The 21637-nt window shown below is 40.5% G+C and overlaps 2 protein-coding genes across 3 annotated transcripts in view; one reads left to right on the forward strand and one right to left on the reverse strand.

Annotated features, from left to right (window-relative positions):
• Positions 1-21206, forward strand: part of c24h8orf74 (chromosome 24 C8orf74 homolog) — a 137892-nt gene extending 116686 nt beyond the window's left edge. Inside the window, exon 6 of the mRNA XM_039792896.1 lies at positions 21191-21206. The gene's annotated coding sequence lies outside the window, so the exon portion shown is untranslated. The remainder of the gene's footprint in view (positions 1-21190) is intronic.
• Positions 11960-16622, reverse strand: LOC120554185 (homeobox protein engrailed-1-B-like). 2 transcript variants are annotated; one of them, XM_039792894.1, is made up of 2 exons: positions 15793-16622; positions 11960-12718 (listed from the first exon to the last, which is right to left on the reverse strand). In XM_039792894.1, the coding sequence occupies exons 1-2, from the start codon at positions 16322-16324 to the stop codon at positions 12396-12398; spliced, it is 855 nt and encodes a 284-aa protein (XP_039648828.1). In that variant the 5' UTR covers positions 16325-16622; the 3' UTR covers positions 11960-12395. The 2 variants fall into 2 exon arrangements, with proteins under 2 accessions (XP_039648828.1, XP_039648826.1); XM_039792892.1 differs by having other exon boundaries at positions 11960-12730.
• Positions 21207-21637: the final 431 nt, after the last annotated feature.

Consider the following 21637-nt stretch of genomic DNA (forward strand, 5'->3'; position numbering starts at 1 on the left):
CAGAGACAAATAATAACTTATTCCACTGCTTGTAGTCGACGTCATTTATCAGACAGCCGTAATAACTTCAGTACAGAAAATGAATACAAATGGGTGCAGCAAAACTTGAAACAGCTTTTTTCCCCTTCTCTCTTACCCCCCATCTCGACCCCTCAGATTTATTTTGTGGCCCTTTGGAGGGGCCCGACCCCTAGGATGGTACACACTGGACTAAACTACCTTTCTCACAGTATGCACTGATTTATCAGCATCAACAATCTATAGTAATATCTATAATATACACACATATATATATATATATATATATATATGTATATATATATATATATATATATATATATATATATATATATATATATATATATATATATATATATATATATATATAGGGATGTATTTCTGCAGAATGAGTAATAATTGCTGATAATGCTTTTACTTAAGTATATTTTGAACTTAAGTGAAGGATCTGACTTGGCTTGATTATAAATACAAACCCCCCACACTGACATGCTTACCGGTATCACATGTCCTTCTTTGGCAGGCTGTGCTCGTCCGTCTCCCCCCCCCCCCTTTTGAGTTACACAAAGAAAAGGCGTAACAAAGAATGCTATTCTTACACATGGCATGATAGAGCAGCGTCACACTGCTCTGAAGTCTGTATTTGTGAACGCCTGTGGAGACGTGGGGGAGAGCCATGTACACACACGCACGCGTGTACAAGCTCAGATTCCCATCCACCAACCAAAAATGGCTGGCATTTAAATGAGCCTTTGATGGTTATTTACAACACGCTTGTCATAACACTGGGGTCCCGTTCCTCTGCTGGCACTGCATTTAGTTATTAGGAAGCCTCTGAGTATTGTTGTCATTCTTTCCGGGCCAGCCTCTTACTGTGTGGGTGGCAGCGATGAGCAGTTTAACAATCCGTTGCTAACATAAACCATAATAATAACTTTTTTTTTCTTGTAGACATTTGATTAGATTTTTCTAACTTGTAACAACTGAAACAAAATATCCTTTATCGGTTTGTTCTTTTAGAGTGTTGCTCAAGGGCACTTCAGCGAATGTTTGGGCTTAAAAATCACTCTAAAGTCATACTCAGTTTTGTGTCTGTGTGCGTCTGGTTCCTAGCATATAATAGCATTGCAGGAGGTCCTTCCACGCACTGACACAAATCTGATCCCCGAGCAGCTGTTAGCGTCGGCTCATCTTCTGTCCACAAACATCTGCGCTTCATCTCCACGTTTTGACGGGAAGTACAGGACTCGAGCTCCCTTCTGCTCCTCTCTTTTCTCCCTTCTCGCTCATTCCCGGGTTTCTCTCCGATGGTTGTTTTTGCCCTCGCAGCCATCTGCTCCTGATGTTATCTGGAACGCTGAGTTCAGCGCACAGAAGCGGGCTGGGGCGAGAATTGAAACACATTTAGTTGACGTTTGGATCTGAGCGGCTCGAGAATGCCCCCCCCCCCAACCCCTGAAGTTTAAAATGTAATATTTTTTTGTGTTGTAACTTCTTGGACATTGTGTTCGTAGGGACATCTTTCACATACACACGTCTTCCACGTCTGAACTTTCACCCTTTTGATTCGACGCTGCTCAACATGCAGGTGTTCAGCCTCCCACCTGTTAGCAAGAGGTGGGGAAGCAAAGACGCACAACAAGAAATACAAATGAGTAGGGCTGCTCCCTCTTAGTCGATTAGTCGACTAATCGGTCGTTTTGGTCTTAGTCAACTTAGATTTCTTTAGTCGATTAGTCATGTTTTATGCTTTTTTCATGCTGAACGACTTATTTCCAAGAAACGTACGAGCACATCTCTGGTAAACACAAGAATTAAAGTGGTGCTTTTGCATGACTCTTTGCGGAGAATTTACAGATTTACAGATCTGTCGATTAAATCAACTAATCGATTAGTCGATACAATTGAATGAGTGTTAGTCGACTAAGAATTTCTTCAATCGAGCGCAGCCCTACAAATGAGTGCTCCTTACACCAAAACACTGCAACACTGAAGACTCATTTTGTGGTTTAAAAAATTATCCAACTACAGATGATTCATTACCACACCAAAGACACTGTATCATTTGGCTGTGTATTTGAGTAGCGGTTGAGATTAGCATTCCAATATTACATGACAACATTATCAACATTTTACAGTGGCAGATTTTAGCTTAAACAGGCCTCTTCAGATGTTAAAAGAAGCTAGAGCCCAACCGAAAAAAATTTTTTCACATACATGTAACAAGGATTACCTACATTTTGTCAAATGTCATTTTACACTTAAAAATCAACTTGTGAATGGCTTATGTTGGCCAATAAGATCAGCAATGTCTGACATAAGTAATTACTTAGCCTAATCAATTAAAATGCTAGATCATTTGGAGTTTGATATTCAGACATTCTGTGAGTTCGTCCTCTATACCGTTTCATCAGTTATCACCAGATTTGTTGGACAGTGTAGAAGAAAGCTGACTGATGTTCCACAGGTGTTATTTTAACCTCATCGTATTGAGGCCTGGCACTGTGAAACTGACAAGCTGAAGTTAGGGGCCGTCTCAAAATTGCATGCAAAATGACCAAGAAAGTTTTTCAGATTTTTTTCAGAAAAGCTTTTTTTACCTTATTTGAATATTATGTTTTGTATATCACGTAAGAAGTTCAACTTATGCATGTAGGATACATGTGGGGAGTGTAAATGGCAGTACAAGTCTATCTACTTTAACTACTGTACTTCCTGTGTAGGCCCTGCCCACATCTGCCAGAAATCCAAATTCAGATTTTTCAGACATAAACAGATAGTAGCATTGCGTTACCCCGCTAACTTTTATGCATGATTCAGAACCTCCAAAATTAACAGATGAACCGCTCCTTACGTGTAATAACATAAATGCATTTGCTGCTTTATTGTGTAAATTTTAAGAGATAAAAATATAACTTTATAACTTAAACACGTATACATGCATGATGTGTGTGGTGTCACCATGGACAACACTGCTTCAGTAATATTATCTGAAATCATAACTGCAAAGGGGCTTCATTGCATAATGGATGCACACACACACACACACACACACACACATACATGACGGCAATACAGGATGATGAAGATGAAACACATGCACACTGAGAGACCGATGTCAAAAGCACGCACACACACACACACACACACACACACACACACACACACACACACACACACACACACACACACACACACACACACACATCCAGATGGACAGACATACACAGAGTTATGCTTTAGATGGTATGTAACAGACCACACATTGTGACGGCTGTGTGTTAAAACAGTTATTCACGGTCTCGCATTCTGCTGCCCAGATCCAGAGATGAGTTACCCTGGTAACCTGAACATCTGGCCTTTGTGTGTGTGTGTGTGTGTGTGCGTGCATATAAATATAAAAAATCATAAAATCATATTATGCTTATACATGAATTTACCTAATTGTCCACTAAATCAATTGCTCTCATGCAGCAAATTGGATAAATTGTCATAGGTGCAGCAGCCAGACTATGGGAAGCTTTACTGTCTTTTGTCAAGTGAGGCTTCATAAATAACTTAGACTTCCTCCTCTGGACGCCCGCCAGTGTCTCTTCGCTATAATACTCACGAGCTTTGCGGCTTTCTCCGAGCAGCCGACTGCAAAATGGACTGCCAGCTCTTGACCTCTGGTGGAGTTCAGAGCCATATTTAAGGTAATATTTCTGTAAGGAAGAGCTAAGCATTCGGCCACCCTCCTTCCCACTGCTCTGTGTGTGTGTGTGTGTGTGTGTGTGTGTGTGCACACGTGTGTGAGTATCACACATCAGGTGGAAAATGGAAGCTAGTTACTCGGTAGAAGTAGAAGCTAGCTGTAGTTAGCCTAGCTTGCCAACTTAGTGTTAGCTGTTTCCCTTTCATGGGTGCAGATTCTAGTGATGGCAAAAGACCAGACTGTCAAAACTCACAGCACCGGGTAGTACTGGGACCTGAAATGGTCCATAGGGCCAAGTATGAGCCGGCAACGTTGACCCCCAAAATCAAATATAATGACACTGTCGAACGGTACCAAAAATTCATACCCCTTGGGAGACACTAACATATTACTTCAGAAAATAAATACAACCTAAATGTTGTCTTTTTAATAAGTATAGGTCTGACTAAATAATACACTTATTACAGTCAAAACTAAACTTAAGGATCTATGTACAGATGTCTCAACAAAAACGTATTCATTCACACACACACACGCACACACACCTGACAGCGAAAAGTCTTCCCATATGCCGGGTGGCCACAGAGGGCCCCCACGCACGGATGACATCAGCGCTCAGCCTGGAGGAGGCCATGACAGCCGTATGTAAATTGAATATGACTAATGGCTTCCCTGCATCACCTCCGCGCCGCCGCGATGAAAGACGCGGCACGGGACAAGGAGGAGAGGGAGCTCTGCACAAGCGCATCCGCTTTTGAAGTGTGAGAAGAGGCTGAGAGGGTAGCAACCAGACAGACAACCAGCCATTGTTTTTTCTTTTTTTTTCTTTTTTTTTTTTAAATGATTCAAAATGAGGCCACAAATAATAATTTCAAACTAACTAACTCAAATAACATACTAAATCAGCAAACAGGTCAAAGCTAGCGGCGCGTTGTCACTCAACACAGAGCTACATACTAAAGTGGACATGGGTGGTTGTGGTGTCTGTATGTTCTCATCACTATGCGGCCCGAGTTGACCGACATGACAAAAATGCCGCGCATTGCCTTAACAGCAATGCACGGCAGATGGGAGTAAGTTAAATTCTCATCAATGACCATCTTCTTCACAGTTTTTGGTTTCCTCAAGTGTAGTGGTACACACACACACACACACACACACACACACACACACACACACACACACACACACACACACACACACAGACAGAGTAGAAGAGAGAAAAAGTGACAGAGGCAGTGGGAAGATAAAGTGCTTCCACATGTGGAAGGCATGAAGAAGAGACAGAGGTGCATGTGACCACCCATACAACAGGGGAATCCCAGGTGTCCTTGCCTTTGTTCTCACTGTGTGTGTGTGTGTGTGTGTGTGTGTGTGTGTGTGTGTGTGTGTGTGTGTGTGTGTGTGTGTGTGTGTGTGTGTGTGTGCGTGTGCGTGCGTGCATGCGTGCGCGCAGGCCAACTCACCGTGAGAATTAGTTATAGATGTGGGCCTACATCGAACACATCATTGTATGGTCATTTACATTCATAATGTCCTTTGTTTTTCTTTTCTTTTCTTTTTTAGGGATAATTCTCATGACAATAATTCAAATTCACATATCTTTCCCTTGTACTTCTGCACCTCCATGTTGTTTTTTGCAATCCTATGTCTCACACTGATTGTTGCGCTGCGTGTGATGACTTCTTTTGACACAGACGAAGCAGATTAAAAAAACACGTCGCCAGCAGCTTGGATTGAAGTGTTGTCTTCCACATAGCTGTGGCTGGAGACGCACTGTCATTTCCTGACGCTTGCTTTTTAATTAGAGCGGTATAACTCTCCTCAACTGCACCGCCTTCTCAGTAGCACGCTATATATTGGAAAATTACATCCTTACTTTCTGGAGTTGGCGGAGGAAGTTTGAGTTCACAGGGACCCAAAAATGTTTTCATCCTTATATGACATTGATTTTAATTTGATTTATGTAACTCCAGTGCTTCTTAATACGAAAAACAGACTAAAAACCACTGGTGTGAAGTACTTGAGTACAATTTTGAGGTACTTTTTATGTTACGTTATACTTCTTCTCCACTACGTTTCAAAGGGAAATATTGTACTTTTTACTCAACTACATTTTTTTGATAAATTGAGTTACAAGTTACGTTACAGATTTAAGTAGGGCTGGGCGATATGGAGAAAATCAAATATTGCGATATTTTTGACCAAATACCTCAATATCGATACCGCAACAATATTGTAGTGTTGTAGTTGACTATTAGTGCTTTCACAAAATATTTACACAATGGGATTTTTGATAAATAATCATCTGTAATGTGGATATAATGACTAAGTGGGTAAAGGCAAATGATAGAACAGTTAAAACAGTCTGGTAACTTCAGAAAATGACATCACTTTACTGTAATGCAGCCTTTAAAGACAACACTTAAGTCATATTACGATATCCCAAATCTAAGACAATATCTAGCCTCATATCACGATATCGATACAATATCGATATATTGCCCAGCTCTAGATTTAAGTTACAAATACAAAATATTATCAACAAATAGGAGATCATATATTATTATTTTAAATGAAACAATTAGCCCCACCTTTACCAGTTGCAATATTAAAATCATAAGGGCATAATTCTATAGATTGTAGTCCAATAGATAACATTAATTATTCGGAAATGCGCTGTTCTGCACAATGTTTTGATGCTGATACTTTTGTACTTTTACATGACTTAAGGTATGAATGCAGGACCTTTAGGCCTACTTGTACCAAAGTATATGCAGGGCTCCAGACTGCGCATTTTGCGACCAACATTTGAGAGATATTAACGGCGAGGTGAAAGCGGTCACGGTGCTGTTGATGTACACTTCCTGACAAGCAGGCACAAAATGTGGTTTATCTGCCCTGGGGACTGACTGACAGGCTGAGGCTGCAAGGCAAGGCAGCTTTATTTCTACAGCACCTTTCAGCAACAAGGCAATTCAAAGTGCTTTATGTGAAACAGTAAAGAGCAGTTAAAACGGTCATGATGAAAATAAAAAAGAATAATATACAAATACAACAATAAAAGAATAAAGAATACAAGTTACAGTGAGTAAGAAATGAATAATTATTCAACTCAAGGTTGTAGGGACGGGTTTGGGAGGAGAGAGGGATGGGTTTTATTTTTGACTTTATAATACAAAAAAAGCATCTTCATATTCATAGACCTTTGTTTTTTATGTAGTTCATTTCTTTTACACAAATTCAAAAGTTCTCTCTTTTTGGCCTGAACAAGTCAGTTTGCATTACATACAGTATGTTAGTGATGCCCCCCTCAACCCTCTCCACACCCCACCCCCTCAAATCACCCCCTGTCGGGCAGAGTAAACAAGTGGCGCTGTGTATATCCTCCATGTAATCTGGATTTAGCTCGGTGAGATCACGGCTGTTGGAGCAGAGAGCCCCCTGGACGCTCAGCTGCATTGTGGGAGGTACCCTCTCAATACCACCTTTGTCTGTGTGTGTGTGTGTGTGTGTGTGTGTGTGTGTGTGTGTGTGTGTGTGTGTGTGTGTGTGTGTGTGTGTGTGGTGCGCGCGCGCGCACGCGTGTGAGTGTGTGCGTGTCGGAGATAGACCAGTTGACAGCCCACAATAAGTCATGAGTAAACTTCCCCATGGTGAGAACTGATCTGTGTACTCCTGCAAACACTCGGTGTTAAATGGTTTGAAAATCATTCTGCTGATTGGTCTGACATGCATGCTGCCCTCACACACTGCAAATGTTATTCCAAGCCAAGTGCAAAGAGGACTTGACCCCTCATTGGTTCACAGCCAAACCAATAATATTTGAACAGAGTGGTGAGCAACGCTCCCTCGTCATCCCCAAGTCAGAGCTGGGAACTTTTTTTTCATATTATTACGGTAACTACATATTTGGTCAGAACACTGGAATCTGACCTTTTGGCGTATATTTTGCATACAAGAAATGATTATGCCGTAAAAATGTATACTACAGATAATTGATTCAGAGTTACTTTGGCATTTTGTTCAAGCTAACAGGTGCTAACTGGCTAAATTTGGTAGCAGTTGTTTGAGCTTGCTATGTTAAGAAGCAGGAGGCTCGTGATTGGCTGAAAGGTGAGAGGGCGGTGACAACACCGCTGCCATGTAAAGTGACATTAAGGAATAAAATGTGTGATTAGGAAATAAAAGCTGTACTCTGTCTGACTGAACAGTTTGAGCCCAAATAACTGCGCTGACACATTCCATTGTTTAATGAAACAAGTGATTACTGTGTTGCACCATCCAGCCGGATGAGGCACATAATGTCGCTTGCTTTACTTTTCTAGATGTTAGTCCGGGGAATAAATACATAAATAAGAATAGCTATTCTTCATGCAGCGTGCTTACTTGCGACTGCTTTCTGTTTGTGCACGGCGTGGCAAATTGTGCGATTTTGTACGCGGTCGCAAATCCAAAGGGCAATCTGATGTGGGACCAACTGGGCACCTACAGTCCTTTTAGGAAAAAAGTTGAAGAGACACGAGGACCTCTCTCTGTCTCCCTCCCCTCCCCTCCCCTCCCTTCCTCTCCTCTCCCCTATCCTCCCATTTTGGAGGCAGCAGCTGGGAAGGAATTACTCTAAACTTCTCTACTTAGCACCACCACCGTCACAGGGTAGTGATCTAAGAAGTTTTGTTAAATGGGTCTCTGTGTGTGTGTGTAAGCACAGGGTCTCCTTTCCTGCCTTTCTGCACATGCTTGTATATCTCTGCATGGGTGCATTTCATTGTGTGTGTGTGTGTGTGTGTGTGTGTGTGTGTGTGTGTGTGTGTGTGTGTGTGTGTGTGTGTGTGTGTGTGTGTCTTTGTCTCTGTAGCTATGATTGTTCCCTTAAAAAGCTTTTCTACTTCCGTGTATTTCCCAGTGAGCATCTCACAAAATAAACACTCTAGTTTGCATGGACCCCCCCCTATTGATTGACAGGTGGTTAGCATGCAGGATGATGGGGACCCCAGTTTGTGTACTGTGTGCTCCCGTATATCTTATAATGTTACAGCTGGAAAACCAAAAAAACATGGTGATATACAAGTTTGTCTGCTGTTGCTTTTTGTGCCTCTCAAATGTTACTCTCCACATGAAAAGAATCATATTTAGTTCTTCCTAACTTCAGGTCTGTAGTAATGCATGGGTTACACACCTAATGCAGTCTTTGCTGCAGTTTGTGGATATTATATAACATTGTTCTTGGTTGAGGCTGATAATGCTCGGTTTTGTGCATGTGTGCTACCTGCTCTGAATCCAACTCTCTCCCCTTTAAACGGCAGAGATTTCCAGTGTGTATTCTCCTTTTATTGCTTTCATTTGCATATAAATTAAATCCATATTGTGCCTGCGAGGCAGACTATGCTAACTATGCAAACGATCCCTGGCTTTTCTTTGTTTTACAGATAAACCCTCGGCTTCCTAAATGACAAGGTGGGAGGGGGAGAGAGAAATCCTCTCGCTGTTTCATAATTGTATGAATTTTAAATACATTGTTATGGGATCCTCTTCCGCATTCACAGCAGGGAATGAAACTATCATTATAATATTAGAGCTGTAGGGTTAGCTGACCGTGAAGAGCCAGGCAGCCTCTTTACCTCTGTTCACACATGCAGGCCAGATGGCCAAAGAGACTAGATTTAGAAACACATTAGGCCTGTGTGTGTTTTCTAAACATAATGAACCTCTTATTTAATTCCTGGAGACAAGAACGTGCATTACAATTACTTTAAAGTGTCTTTTAAAGTGGGCAAAAACCCTCTTTGTGGTGTAGAGCATTTAAACCTAGTTTATGGTTTCTGTGGCGTATAAATACACATTAGACCCACAGATTTTTAATGTTGAGATTATATTAGATTTTGTGTCAAACTGAAATCAAATCCTATGAATATGCATTCATACATTTTGTGAATAGCGACATTTAAATTATTCCTAATATTGCTGTAGACCCCCAGGAAAGCCCCAGGACCCCTGGAGGTTTCCGCTGCCGCAGAGATGCTGCAGGAAAGCCTTTATTAGACACTTCACCTGCACCAAAGCTTGGCTCTGCTGCTATTTGCCATTCAACATGAAAAACAAGAATCCATGCATGAACTATTTAAAAAAATATATAATTAGCTTTATTATGGCCCAAATCATGTTTTTTTAACCTATTTTTAAGCCCGTTGCTTACTCATTTTTTTTTGTAATTTAAGCTTTTTTCTTGACTATTTAGTTCAATACAATTCCATTTTGCACCCATTAACAGTTGTCTGTATTGTCTGCTGATGGTTGCTTAATGGCATCTTGACATGTAGGCAGTCTTCATAAATAGGCTGAATAAATGAATAGGGTCATTTCTTTTAAAAAGATGAAACGTTAATTAAATCTGAAACCTGACGAATAACCTGTCTATATAAACTAACAGCAAGTCCCTGGTTGGCATTATTGAAATCAATTATTAACACGCTATGCTGTGCGTTTATTAAATCTCTGCTCTATAGGCAGCGCTGAACACAAACGCAGCAGCAGCAGCAGCAGCAGCAGCAGCAGCAGCAGCAGCAGCAGCACTTGAAATAATTAAAAAGCCTGAAACGCGGAGGCCGTGAACTCCTCAGCTGCAGACCTCTGCAGGCTTGTTAGCTCTTAATTAAATAATCCGATCCGCGATCAGTTGTATATAAGCGTTGTAACAAACAGAAATCATATACATCACGTCCGTCTGTGTTGCTGGTTTGGAGCACAGTTGTGTGTATGTGTGTGTGTGTGTGTGTGTGTGTGTGTGTGTGTGTGTGTTAAAAGGTTTGCCTCGAGTTGTTCAGACGACATCCTGCCACTTCAAACGTGCTCCTACTCCTTAAACCATTCATTTTTTCCCCCACCAAATAAACAATATAATCAAGGTAAGATCTCTCTTCTGGCTTATTTATATGTTAGGGAAAATAAATCTGTATTATATTATCATGGCACAGTTATTAGAAGATTTCAAAATAAGTCCTGACCTTATGGGTCATTTTCCTTTTAAGTGTAAGCCTCATTTTATGCAAAATTACTTGTTAGGAGGGACGTTTTAGGATAACAGGGGCTGGGTTGGGACTTTATATTTGTCTAAAAATGGGAAGGATTGCTCCCATTCTGTACACATTAAATATTAGTCAGAGCTGAACTGGATGTGGGCCTAAGGGAAAGTGAGGGCAAATGACAATTATAAATGCAGCCATAGTAACTGACCTATAATAGCCTCCTAAATATATGTCTTTTACCACATTGCTGGAGATTATGGGGATTAAAATGGACAGTTTTTCACACCAGTAAAATTAAAATGACGTGAGTGTTTGTATATTAATGTGGTGTGTTATCCCTTATACCATCCCCTTAAAAAATAAATAAATAAAACCCCTTCTGTGCCTTGTTTAAATATTCAATAACAGTTACGTAGTACAAACAACTTTCACATAATCCGACAATGCCGAGACCCTTAACTTTGTCTGCTCTCACTGACCTTGGAGTAAACACACACACACACACACACACACCGCCATGTCACAGAGTTCACACCCAGGCTCTATCAAACCTGAACCTGAGGTCACATAAGGCCAAACAGGCCACATGTATCCCATGTTTCTCCCTAAAGCAGAAAAACTGAGTAGTACACTGACAGGTTTCTTTAGTAAATGGATTCATTTCAGTAAGGCTCCTATAGTCTCTGAGTGAGAGTTTACCAGGGATGTTGAATCTTGTAAATGCCCAGAATAGATTAATAGGTGAAATGTTATCCATTATGGAGAAACAAGCAGTGTCTGATTATAGTGATACATGAACTGTGAAACAGGAACTGTGGGATCCCGTGTGTGTGTGTGTGTGTGTGTGTGTGTGTGTTATATTTTTGTCTCTGCCACATCTCAAATAACAAAATAATAAAACATTTAAGAATCCATATACTGTATGTTTACTATAAAGAAAGAATTTAAAAGCCTGTTATAAAATACGGGTTGGTCCTTTAAAATTGCTGCGTGAACTATATGTTTTATGTTCATATATAGGCACATGGGGAAGGCCAGTTCACGCTAGTTCTGTGGTTGAAGTGACAAATTATAATATAAAAAAAATTATGATAAAACATTTTCTCCTTGTTCTTTTAAATTATGGTATTAAAAATAAGTTCCTCTAAACAAATGATCAGTCATATTGAATAATAGGTGTTGACATTTTCCACCAAAAACGATGTTGAAAACGAATGAAAGAAAGAAAAATGTAGTCCATGTCTACCGTTCTCTTTCTTTATTTCAGACTACATGTGAACATATTAAAATCTTTGGCTTGTTTTGAGTCTGCGGACTGATGTGTTGAAGGAAAATGTGGCGCAAATATGGGGGGACCACAAAAACCTATCGAGCCAATGAGACATCCTAGAAACAATGAGACAGACAAAAAGGAACCGGATGAGAGATGAAATTAAATATACTGTATACAACATGATAACTGTTTGGCTATATAAACTTTAATAACGATCGTTCATTCATATAATTATGTCCGTATACTGTTACCATAAACAGAAATCTGTGTTTTTAAATAGCGTCTCCCCCACTTCCAGTTCATTTCCCCCCCCCCTCTCCATTGTGTCCAAAAGCCAAACGAGTCAGGTGGCGGCCCTCAGCAGCAGGGGAATGTCCGGGCCACCTTATTCACTGTCCTCCTTGTCTTCCTGCACGGTGGTCGTTGAATGGTTGTACAGTCCTTGGGCCATGAGCTGCAGGGCCAGGCCGTTCTTGTAACCGGTGGCCTTTTTAATCTTGGCCCTCTTATTCTGGAACCAGATTTTGATTTGGGACTCGTTGAGGTTGAGTTCCTGGGCCAGGGCCTGTCTCCGCTGCTCCGTTATGTACCGGTTGGCCTGGAACTCGGTTTTCAGTCTCTGCAGCTGCTCGGCCGTGAACGCTGTCCGGGGCCGCTTGTCCTCCTTGGTGCTGCACTTCTTCTTTTTCAGTTTCCGTGTCCTTGGGCCTGGCGTGCAAACAACAATGGAAATAAAATATTTATTCTACTGCTGGACCACGAGCACAATGTTACACACGAGGCGCACAAAGTCCCTCCTCTATTTACCATTAAAGCGCCTGCTCGTGTCGACTGAGCGTCTCCCTGATGATGATTGCGCCACTTATTATCTGCTCCATATGATCACATGTGGCTCACCAAAGTGTCCTGATGGAAATGCTCTCTAGTTTCGATCATTTCTTTATTCCCCCACTATCTGCTTGGTTCTTATTCACTATAATATGATCCAATTTCGATTCATTGCGTTTACATCACCATGCCTGGCATCGTCCTGAAACTAGGATATAGGAACCATCAAATCATAAAGCTATTCAATGTCGATTATGTTATAACCTTTCAAACTACACACTATATCGCTGCTAACTCACTGCAGTGTGTAGGCCTACATATAACAGATCAATAGACACAGAAACGGCGGAATCATTTTGTTTTTAATCATTCATATTAAAATAGGCTGTATTTTAATATGAATGACGGTTTCCTCCGCCCTGCACGCAACAGCGATGTATCATTGAGGTTGCAAAGCCATACATTGACGCGTGATCTTTAACAACAAATCAGCTACTATTAACTAATAGGCCTAGCCAGTGAATTTAGGCCTCTTCAGGTCATATGTGTGTTCATGACTTACTCTAATGTGGAAGAGAATTAGCAGGAGAAAGACACAACGCCTTCATATAGGCAGTGTCCAATTACACAACTGTCCAAATTAACTTTGGCTCGGCAACGTCCGTTATATGTAACACCTTATGGTTTTTAAGAGTTGGTTTGTTGCGAAGGGGAAATGGTCGAGAGAATGAAATGTTGTCCTCATAGTGTGAATAAACGTGTGTGAGGTTTTGGTGTCTGGATGTGGTGTAGGCTACATTAGATCCAGGCGGGCCTTTGTGTAAAGTCTAGTTCAGGCCCGTGGCATCTGACTGGATCCCTCGCCAAGACAAGCAGCAACCCGCTGCCACGGTTCAGAGGGAATAAGCTGCTTTTAACAAAAGTCCCATTGCAGACTTCGCAGGTCCACTTCACCGCCGTTTTCTTTGCAAAAAAACAAACAAAAACAAACTTCCATATCCTGTTTTAGGATACAATTACTGATATCCGTCGTTGATCCAGGCGCAGGATTGCTTTATCATAAATGGCTGTAGGGCTGTGCTGACTTGTGGATAAATGTTGCCGAAATGCATGCATCAAAAACAGCTCATGTTAAAAAGTGGACCGGTGATCTGGTCACACGGCTATAGACGCAGGATTTGCATTGGATCGCTTAATGTGGACACGGTTCATCTAACTGTCCACATTTGTGAGTGAAAGCGGTGATTTTAAGATGCTGCAGTCATGTATTGTGCAGCCAGAGCCCAACGATTTAAGATGATTGTTATTTTAATACAATAGCCACCACACATTTAAGAGAGATTCAAAGAAAGCAGTATAAACGTTATACTATACTCCCTCATGCCGTGTAGATCAAGGAAAGCAAAAAAAAAAAAAATCAAATTAAACGGGAGGGCCTTTGCCTTTCATCCCTTATCACTTTAACACTATCATGACCATGAAAAGCACAAAGCCATTAAAAACATCATCACCATCAGGGGTAGGCTATAGTGTAAACTGCTACGTCATTTTTTTTTTTTTAAACATGCATAGCCTCTACATTACTCTTCATAATTAGGTGTAAACGATGAGGTCAATCACTTTTAGAAAATTATACTAACAAGGAATTCGGACTTCATTCTGTGCTCTTATAATTGTAATTATATCATAACATTTCTTTCAGCTGTAAATGATCGAGCTTATGTATTTTAACCCTCCAATGATGTCACCAACCACCGAATGCATCGTCTGGACCAGCTGACATCAGCTGGCAGTCACAAAACCATTCAGGTTCACAGGCAACAGGATTTGGAGTGAATACAAAAATATTCTTTAATAATAGCCTATTATGTTTTGTTATACTTTCATTATTTTGTTCTTAAAAAAAAAGCACAACCATGGCGGACATTCTGACCCACTCCAGTGCATCACCTTTATTTAATCTAGTTTTAAAACGACGTAAAGTCTGAACACTCCAGGAAACCATTTAAAACACTGCATTTAAAAATGAGCATTTCATTTCATTTATTTGGGTAAAATAGGGTATTGTATGCTGGTGAGGGTGACAGCATTTCAAAAGTCATATCAATTTCATATTTGTATGATTGAATTATTGTTTAATATTACCGTAAATGATTGATATTTTTGTGCGTGTTTTGAGCCATGTAGCCTATATGCTTTTCGTCATACATGCAAAAGTCATTTGAATTCGAACAGAGGAGTAGCCTACTGCTAGTTTAGCTACGCTATTAACCACAATTATCACCTTTCAATATATTTTATATATATATATTTTTGTGAACATTGCTGTCTATGCTGACGAAGAGATAAAGTCAAAAGAAGTATCATTGTTCTTATACCCAACGAAAACTAAATGTGCACACTGACACATTAATACTTAAAAGTTAAAATCACAATGTGAATGAATTTGCACATTGAATTGCATTGGAAATGATGCCGAATTTTAAGATTATTTATTGTATATGCCATTAATAAATACCCTGTAACAAATAGGAGACACTCTATCGCAATAATGTGCTTCTATATTTCTATCTCTGTGTCTTTGTGTGTGTTGGTGTGAGAGAGAGGATGGGAATTAGTAACAGTTTCTAAGACACCTTATGCTTCCCATGTAGGCTACACTCTATTTTTTATATTCATAATAATTGTATTTGGGTAATGTCTGTTTGATATTTTATTTCAAAATGGCTTTTATAATGGCTTTTTAAATCTTTGGTTTTAATTAAAGCCACACCGGGAAGTAGTATAGGCTACTACAGACAAATACAAAATGGATATGCCAACCTTAAGTTCCCTCTCACACGAATAACTTTGAGGTTAATATCAGACCACTAAGCAGTTTAATTATACTTTATAAGACAGGGAAGTGAACTCAACACCCATCAGGCGGTATTCGGGGACTACTAGCGCCTTACCAGATGAGGGACGGTCCGAGTACCGTGTACAGTAAACCCAAGCTGGCCACAACATCGGCTGGCTTTCTTTAGTTATGGCCGGAGATCCTCCATTGCTGCCACTCACAACCATAATTGACGAGGGGCTGTCTGCGTATCTACCGGACCCGTTGCTCGCCGGTTCGCCCTGTTTCAACGAGTTCTGCTTGGACGAAGGCGAGGAGGACGTGGACGACGAGGAGGAGGGCGACGAAGAGGTGCTGTCGCTGCTGCAGTTGGAGTCCAGGCAGAGGCTGCCGGTGTGCGGCGGCGGCCTCGCTCCAAGCGGGTTGACGTTTTCTCTGCCCGGCGTCCGGTCGCGGTAGCTCGGCTCCTTTCTGCAGCCGAAGTCCGGCCGCAGGATGTTGTCTATGAAAAAGTTCGTGGTTCTGTGGGCCTGCTGCGCGGCCTGGTGGGGTAAAATCATGGGAGGGGATGGGAGGTTTGGCGACAGGGACATGCTCTCTTCCTCGGTCGAGTCCCGGCTGCTGTTTGGCTCCTTTTGCTCTTCCATTGCTGGTGAGAATTGTCGGCCTCTCCACGCCAAACTCCACTTGTTGCTCGCGCTCCCGCCCCCTTCGGTATCCAATTTAGACGGACAGCATGTAAAAACAAGCCTCCTCGCTAGAATAAAACAAACAAATACCTGTGTTAATTTTTAATATCACCTAGAGCGGCGACATGTCGTCCCCTAAAACCTTCCGAGACCTGGCATAGTGAACAGCTCCACGTTATAACCAGTGTCCCTGCCTCTCTCCGGTGCAGCATAATATCTGTGTATTCGCTCTTCCTAAACTCTCCTAAAACCGTTATCTCCCCCCCGTGTGTTTTTTTTCTTTCTCTTACACCCAGCCGGAAGCACGTGTGCGCGTACACACGTGCAGCAGACCAATCAGGTGCGGAGATCGTCCCTGTCACAATTGACGACGTCCAATTAGGGCTCGGGGAGCGCTGCGAACTATACACGCGCACACATAGCCCGCGCGTAGTTCGATCGATTTTGGTGAGGGGCACGTGCATGCACATAGGCTATACACAGCAAAATAAAAACAACAACAGCGGGATAGCCACCATTATAAATGTTACAGAGGACAGAAAATATGTTTTTTTCATTGAAATACTCATTCTAAAATCAAGTTTTGTGTTTCACAGAGTATTAATTTAGCCTATTCTACATGGAGAATTTTTTTATATGAAAATGATTAAATGACAATTTTTATTTTATAATAATATATTTTTATTTCAGACTCAAAAGAAGGTCCATAGCAGAAAATACTCAAAATAAATATATAAAATATACATACATACAAAATACAATACATTTTATTATCAGTTTGATTTAGTTTAAGCTAATTTAACACCTGCAGGCACGTTTATAGGCAGGTGTTTGGATGTAGATGGCACCCTATGTTTCACAGGCTTTGACCTATATGCTCGTGTATATTGTTCACTGGCTAACTAGCGTCAAATATTCCCCAAATTAAGGTAATATTTGCACAAAATGTTGATATTTTAGAGAATGAGATAAGTGCCCTTACAAATCCCAGTAATTATGAAGCTATAACGTCTCTAAAAAGGTAGGCCTGTGTGGTCATTTTCACCGTCACTGGTATTTTCTTTTCATTGGCCTTTTATTGTCTTTCTTTCGCCTCTGTATCTTCTCTGTAACGCATTTAGGCCATCTTTTTGATTTAAACATCCAGATTTTGGACATCCCAGCTTTTGGCAGCAAGACACACATTTCTTCCAAAAAAATAAAATATAAGCGAATGAAGTTTTTAGAAACACAATGAGGCGTAGAAAGCACGAATATGTCCCTATAAGATATAGGCGATAGGCCAAGTGGTTTTGTAAAAATCTCCAGAATCAAATTGCCTCCAGGCGCTAATTGGCGATTTGAAATAATAATATTAACAATCATAATATAGCAACAGCGTGCAAGTGGGGACGTGTTGATGTTTAACACCGCTGCAGTGAAATCTTTATCCCACAGGCCGGAGTGGGAAGCCATGGCTACTTAATTAAATTCCAATTAGGACAGTATCAATATGCTGTTTAGCCGCAGCGCCATTGTGGGTAAATGAGCACTCAGTCTGCTCTTATCTGGCGCAGCAAAGAGAGGCTCCTTGAGAGGGGCTGCAAAAGATAATTTATAGCTTTTAATTAGTCTTCATTCCGCCCGATCAGCCCGGTGTTCATCACGGGGAGCGGGCTGAATAAAACCCGAGTCAAAAGCGCTGTCACCGGTCCCTGGCAGGGCCCTTAATCAAAGTGAAGCAGGGGCCGCGCTACAAGCCACGTAATTTCCAAGGTGCTGATAAAGCTTGTTGAATAATAGCGGGGGCCCTCGGAGACACCATTTACAGAAATGACTTTATTGACGGCTTAACGTTGGTAATTCATTTTACCTTTCATGTATTGGGAGCCGGATTTGTCGCCGTAATAGGATGATAAATGCACTGACGGATCGCAGCCCCGGTTTTATTGAGTAGCCTATATACTGCTTCAGCGGCAGGTACGCACACGCACGCGCGCACACGCACACACACACACACACACACACACACACACACACACACACACACACACGGTGGTTTATGATGAGGCTCTCGTTGAAAAGCTGTCTGAAGTAAAGGCATGGCAGTATGTGTACACTGCACCATATAGCTACCACCGAAAAATATTTCGCTTCACTTGATTATTGTTTCCTGTGTGAAGGATTAGATGAAACAACGCCAAATGATGGAAAACAGTCTTTACAAACAACTGCTCTATACGTTTGAGTTATTATCTTTATCTTATTGCTTTTGCCTTCATTCTTGGCTTGTTACAGGCCTACAAAAAAGAATGGCCCGACATGAAGCCTATTTTAACACTCCTGTAAGTAACACAGGGCAAACTATTTGCTTCCAATTCTCTTTAATTAGCCTTATTGAATTACCTCACTGTACTTTGTTTACCCATGCCTATAGATGGGCCTACTTAAAGAGCTGTTTAGCGTTTTTAAAAAGGTATTTTTTTTAATAATAAAAAAAAGGCATTAAGTTTGATATTAAAAATAAAACAGATAGGCCTATACTGTTTACAAAAGCCAGTACCAGGGATACAAATGAAAACACCTGTTACCCAAAATAGTTGGGTCTAATTTGTAGTCTTAGCCCTAAACACATATTAACAAATATAAGAGGACCAACAAACAAAAGGCTGCATTTATAATCGCCAGTATGGTCATCTGCACAGCAGTGATTTGACTTCTGCTCTGTGGCTTTTTTTTTCAATTCCTTCAATTATTGGCTCATGTTCACTCCAAGAATGCTAATGCTAATGTTTTTTCTTTTTTCTTTTCCTTCAGGTAAATGTGGTCTGTTTGTGCTAAAATGAAATCCCCCCACATTGTCAGATGGATTCTAAATGTTTCTGATGAAAAGATATGCTAGTCTGAGGAAAGTTGTCAAGCTGTGGGTGGATTCTGTCTGGAAGCAAAGTGCTGCAGGTGCATGCCTGTGCTACCACCTAGTGGGGGAATATGGGAGATAGAGGTGTTACAGTAGCCTACAGAGAGTTCTGGGCTTTATTCAGGAAGCTGGTTCTGCACATGCGTTTTAATGTTTTTATTTTTTCAGTTGTCTTCAGTTTACATGAGCAGAGAATGTGAGGTGAGCAGAGGTTTGATACTCACCTGTCCGCCGTAGAAATTCAATTCAATTCAAACAACTTTACGTTGGGTGGAAGTGCGCAAGATAGTGCCGCCCTGATGGCATTAAAGAGAATCTACAAGAAAGAACATGGTCAGAATTACCCATGATTCTCTTAGCTTTCTGGACTACCAGTTTCTTCCAAAGGGAGCTCAGTTCTGGAATGATCTAGTAGTCCAGAAAGACAACAAGGAGCTTATTCAACTGGACAAAACATGCATTAAATTAGGTGCTAAATACAGATAAAGATGATCTATGGTGTGTGTGTGTGTGTGTGTGTGTGTGTGTGTGTGTGTGTGTGTGTGTGTGTGTGTGTGTGTGTGTGTGTGTGTGTGTGTGTGAACCTCTGAACTCAAGTATCCACATCTGGAATCCCAGAAAGTCAATAACAATCGTAGAACTTTGGCGACATCTAGTGACTCTGATGTGTAAGTGGCATATGCATTTTGACCTTCACTTTGGACATGATAGTTTTTTTTTATTAGTCTTGCAGACGCAAAACACCATATAGAGTAATAACCCAACCAATCTGCAATCGAAATTAATATTCATGTTTTTACTTGAACTTACTTGGAGAGTAAATAGGAAGAAAAGATGAATAAATAAAACAAGTTCTACATAAATTAAATACTTTTTGATTACATGAAATATTGCTTTAGGCTAGACTAACTTTATTTGTATAGCATTTTCAAACACAGAGGCTGTTCAAAGTGCTTTACTTGAGATGATGAAATACATTACAACAACATTAGGAAACACAATAAAAAAAATCTGATAAATATAATAAAATGATGAATAAATTAGAAACAACACTTAAGTTAAAACTTTTTTTTTATAACAATCAAGTTTCATTTTATTGAAATATAAGTAGACCTAAAAATACCTTGAGTAAAATTTTGATTTCAAAGGATATTTTGTCAGATAAGATGCATTCACAAATTACATATGCATATCCAAGTACATTACATAATATTTATTTTGTGACAATGACAATGACACTCTTGAAAAAGAAAAATGTATATACACACACACACACACACACACACACACACTCACACACACGGCGACAAATTCTTCCTTGCAATACCGTGCCTGTCTACTAGATGTCAGAGTAACGCAGCTGAAAAAACTTCCACTGAGCTGTTCTCACAGGTTAGGAATCAAAACAAGAAGAAGCATCAGTCGGGGGAGATGCAGACAGGATGAATGGGCTCATGTCAGAAACGTGTCTCCTCCATAAAATCCAACAACAAATGTTTCATTTGAAAGGGCTTAAAAAATAACTTATGCTGGTGTAAAAATGTCAGAGCGATAATGTCAAATATCTCAACTTGTCATCTAATCTACAAGAGTGAGTAAAACCAGTTTCTGATGAATAGTGGCCATCAGCTTCAAAATGGTGAACGACTCCACTGTTTTCCACTCTTTCATTGCACGACACAACTTATTGCCACAAGTGTCACATTTAAGGAGATTTGCAAGGCAAATGTTAAAGAGATATCTCAAACAAGTATGAATTCTCAATTGTAAAACTCTCAACCCCATCACTTTCTGCCATAGTATTGAAATGCCAGAAATGTACAGAGGGCGTTTTGTGATGTTTGCATACTAAGCGATGATTATCATTCACTGAGTCTCCTTTTTTTTTTTTTTTTTTTTTTTTTTTTTTTTTCTCTCTCTCTCAGGTTCAAGCTCTCTCCAGTAATAATACATGAAGGGCTCCTCTCCCTCATCCATTAATCAGGAGGGAGGCTGAGGTAAAGGAGGGCTGATCTTTGGCCTTCACACACACACACAAACACACACACACACACACACACACACACACACACACACCTAGCATTAATAAGTGAAGGGATATTAATGCAGATAAATAATTAAGCTTTGGGGGATCTCTTTAGAGTCCTAATGAGAAGAGGGGGACAGATTGCTCCTAAGTCTTATTACATCTTGCTGAGAAGTTTGTGAAAGCTTAAGGTGGTGATAAATGAGCCCCATTTAGTAATTGGCAAATTAAATCGATGCAGACACTTTGCTGGGCTTGTTTAACACAATTATCCATCTCGCTTCGTGGTGCAGACATGTAGATGCAACAACTTTTGGATTTTGTACAGACATTTATTCATGGTCCC

Source organism: Perca fluviatilis, chromosome 24, assembly GCF_010015445.1.
Source record: "Perca fluviatilis chromosome 24, GENO_Pfluv_1.0, whole genome shotgun sequence".
Lineage (NCBI taxonomy): Eukaryota > Metazoa > Chordata > Actinopteri > Perciformes > Percidae > Perca > Perca fluviatilis.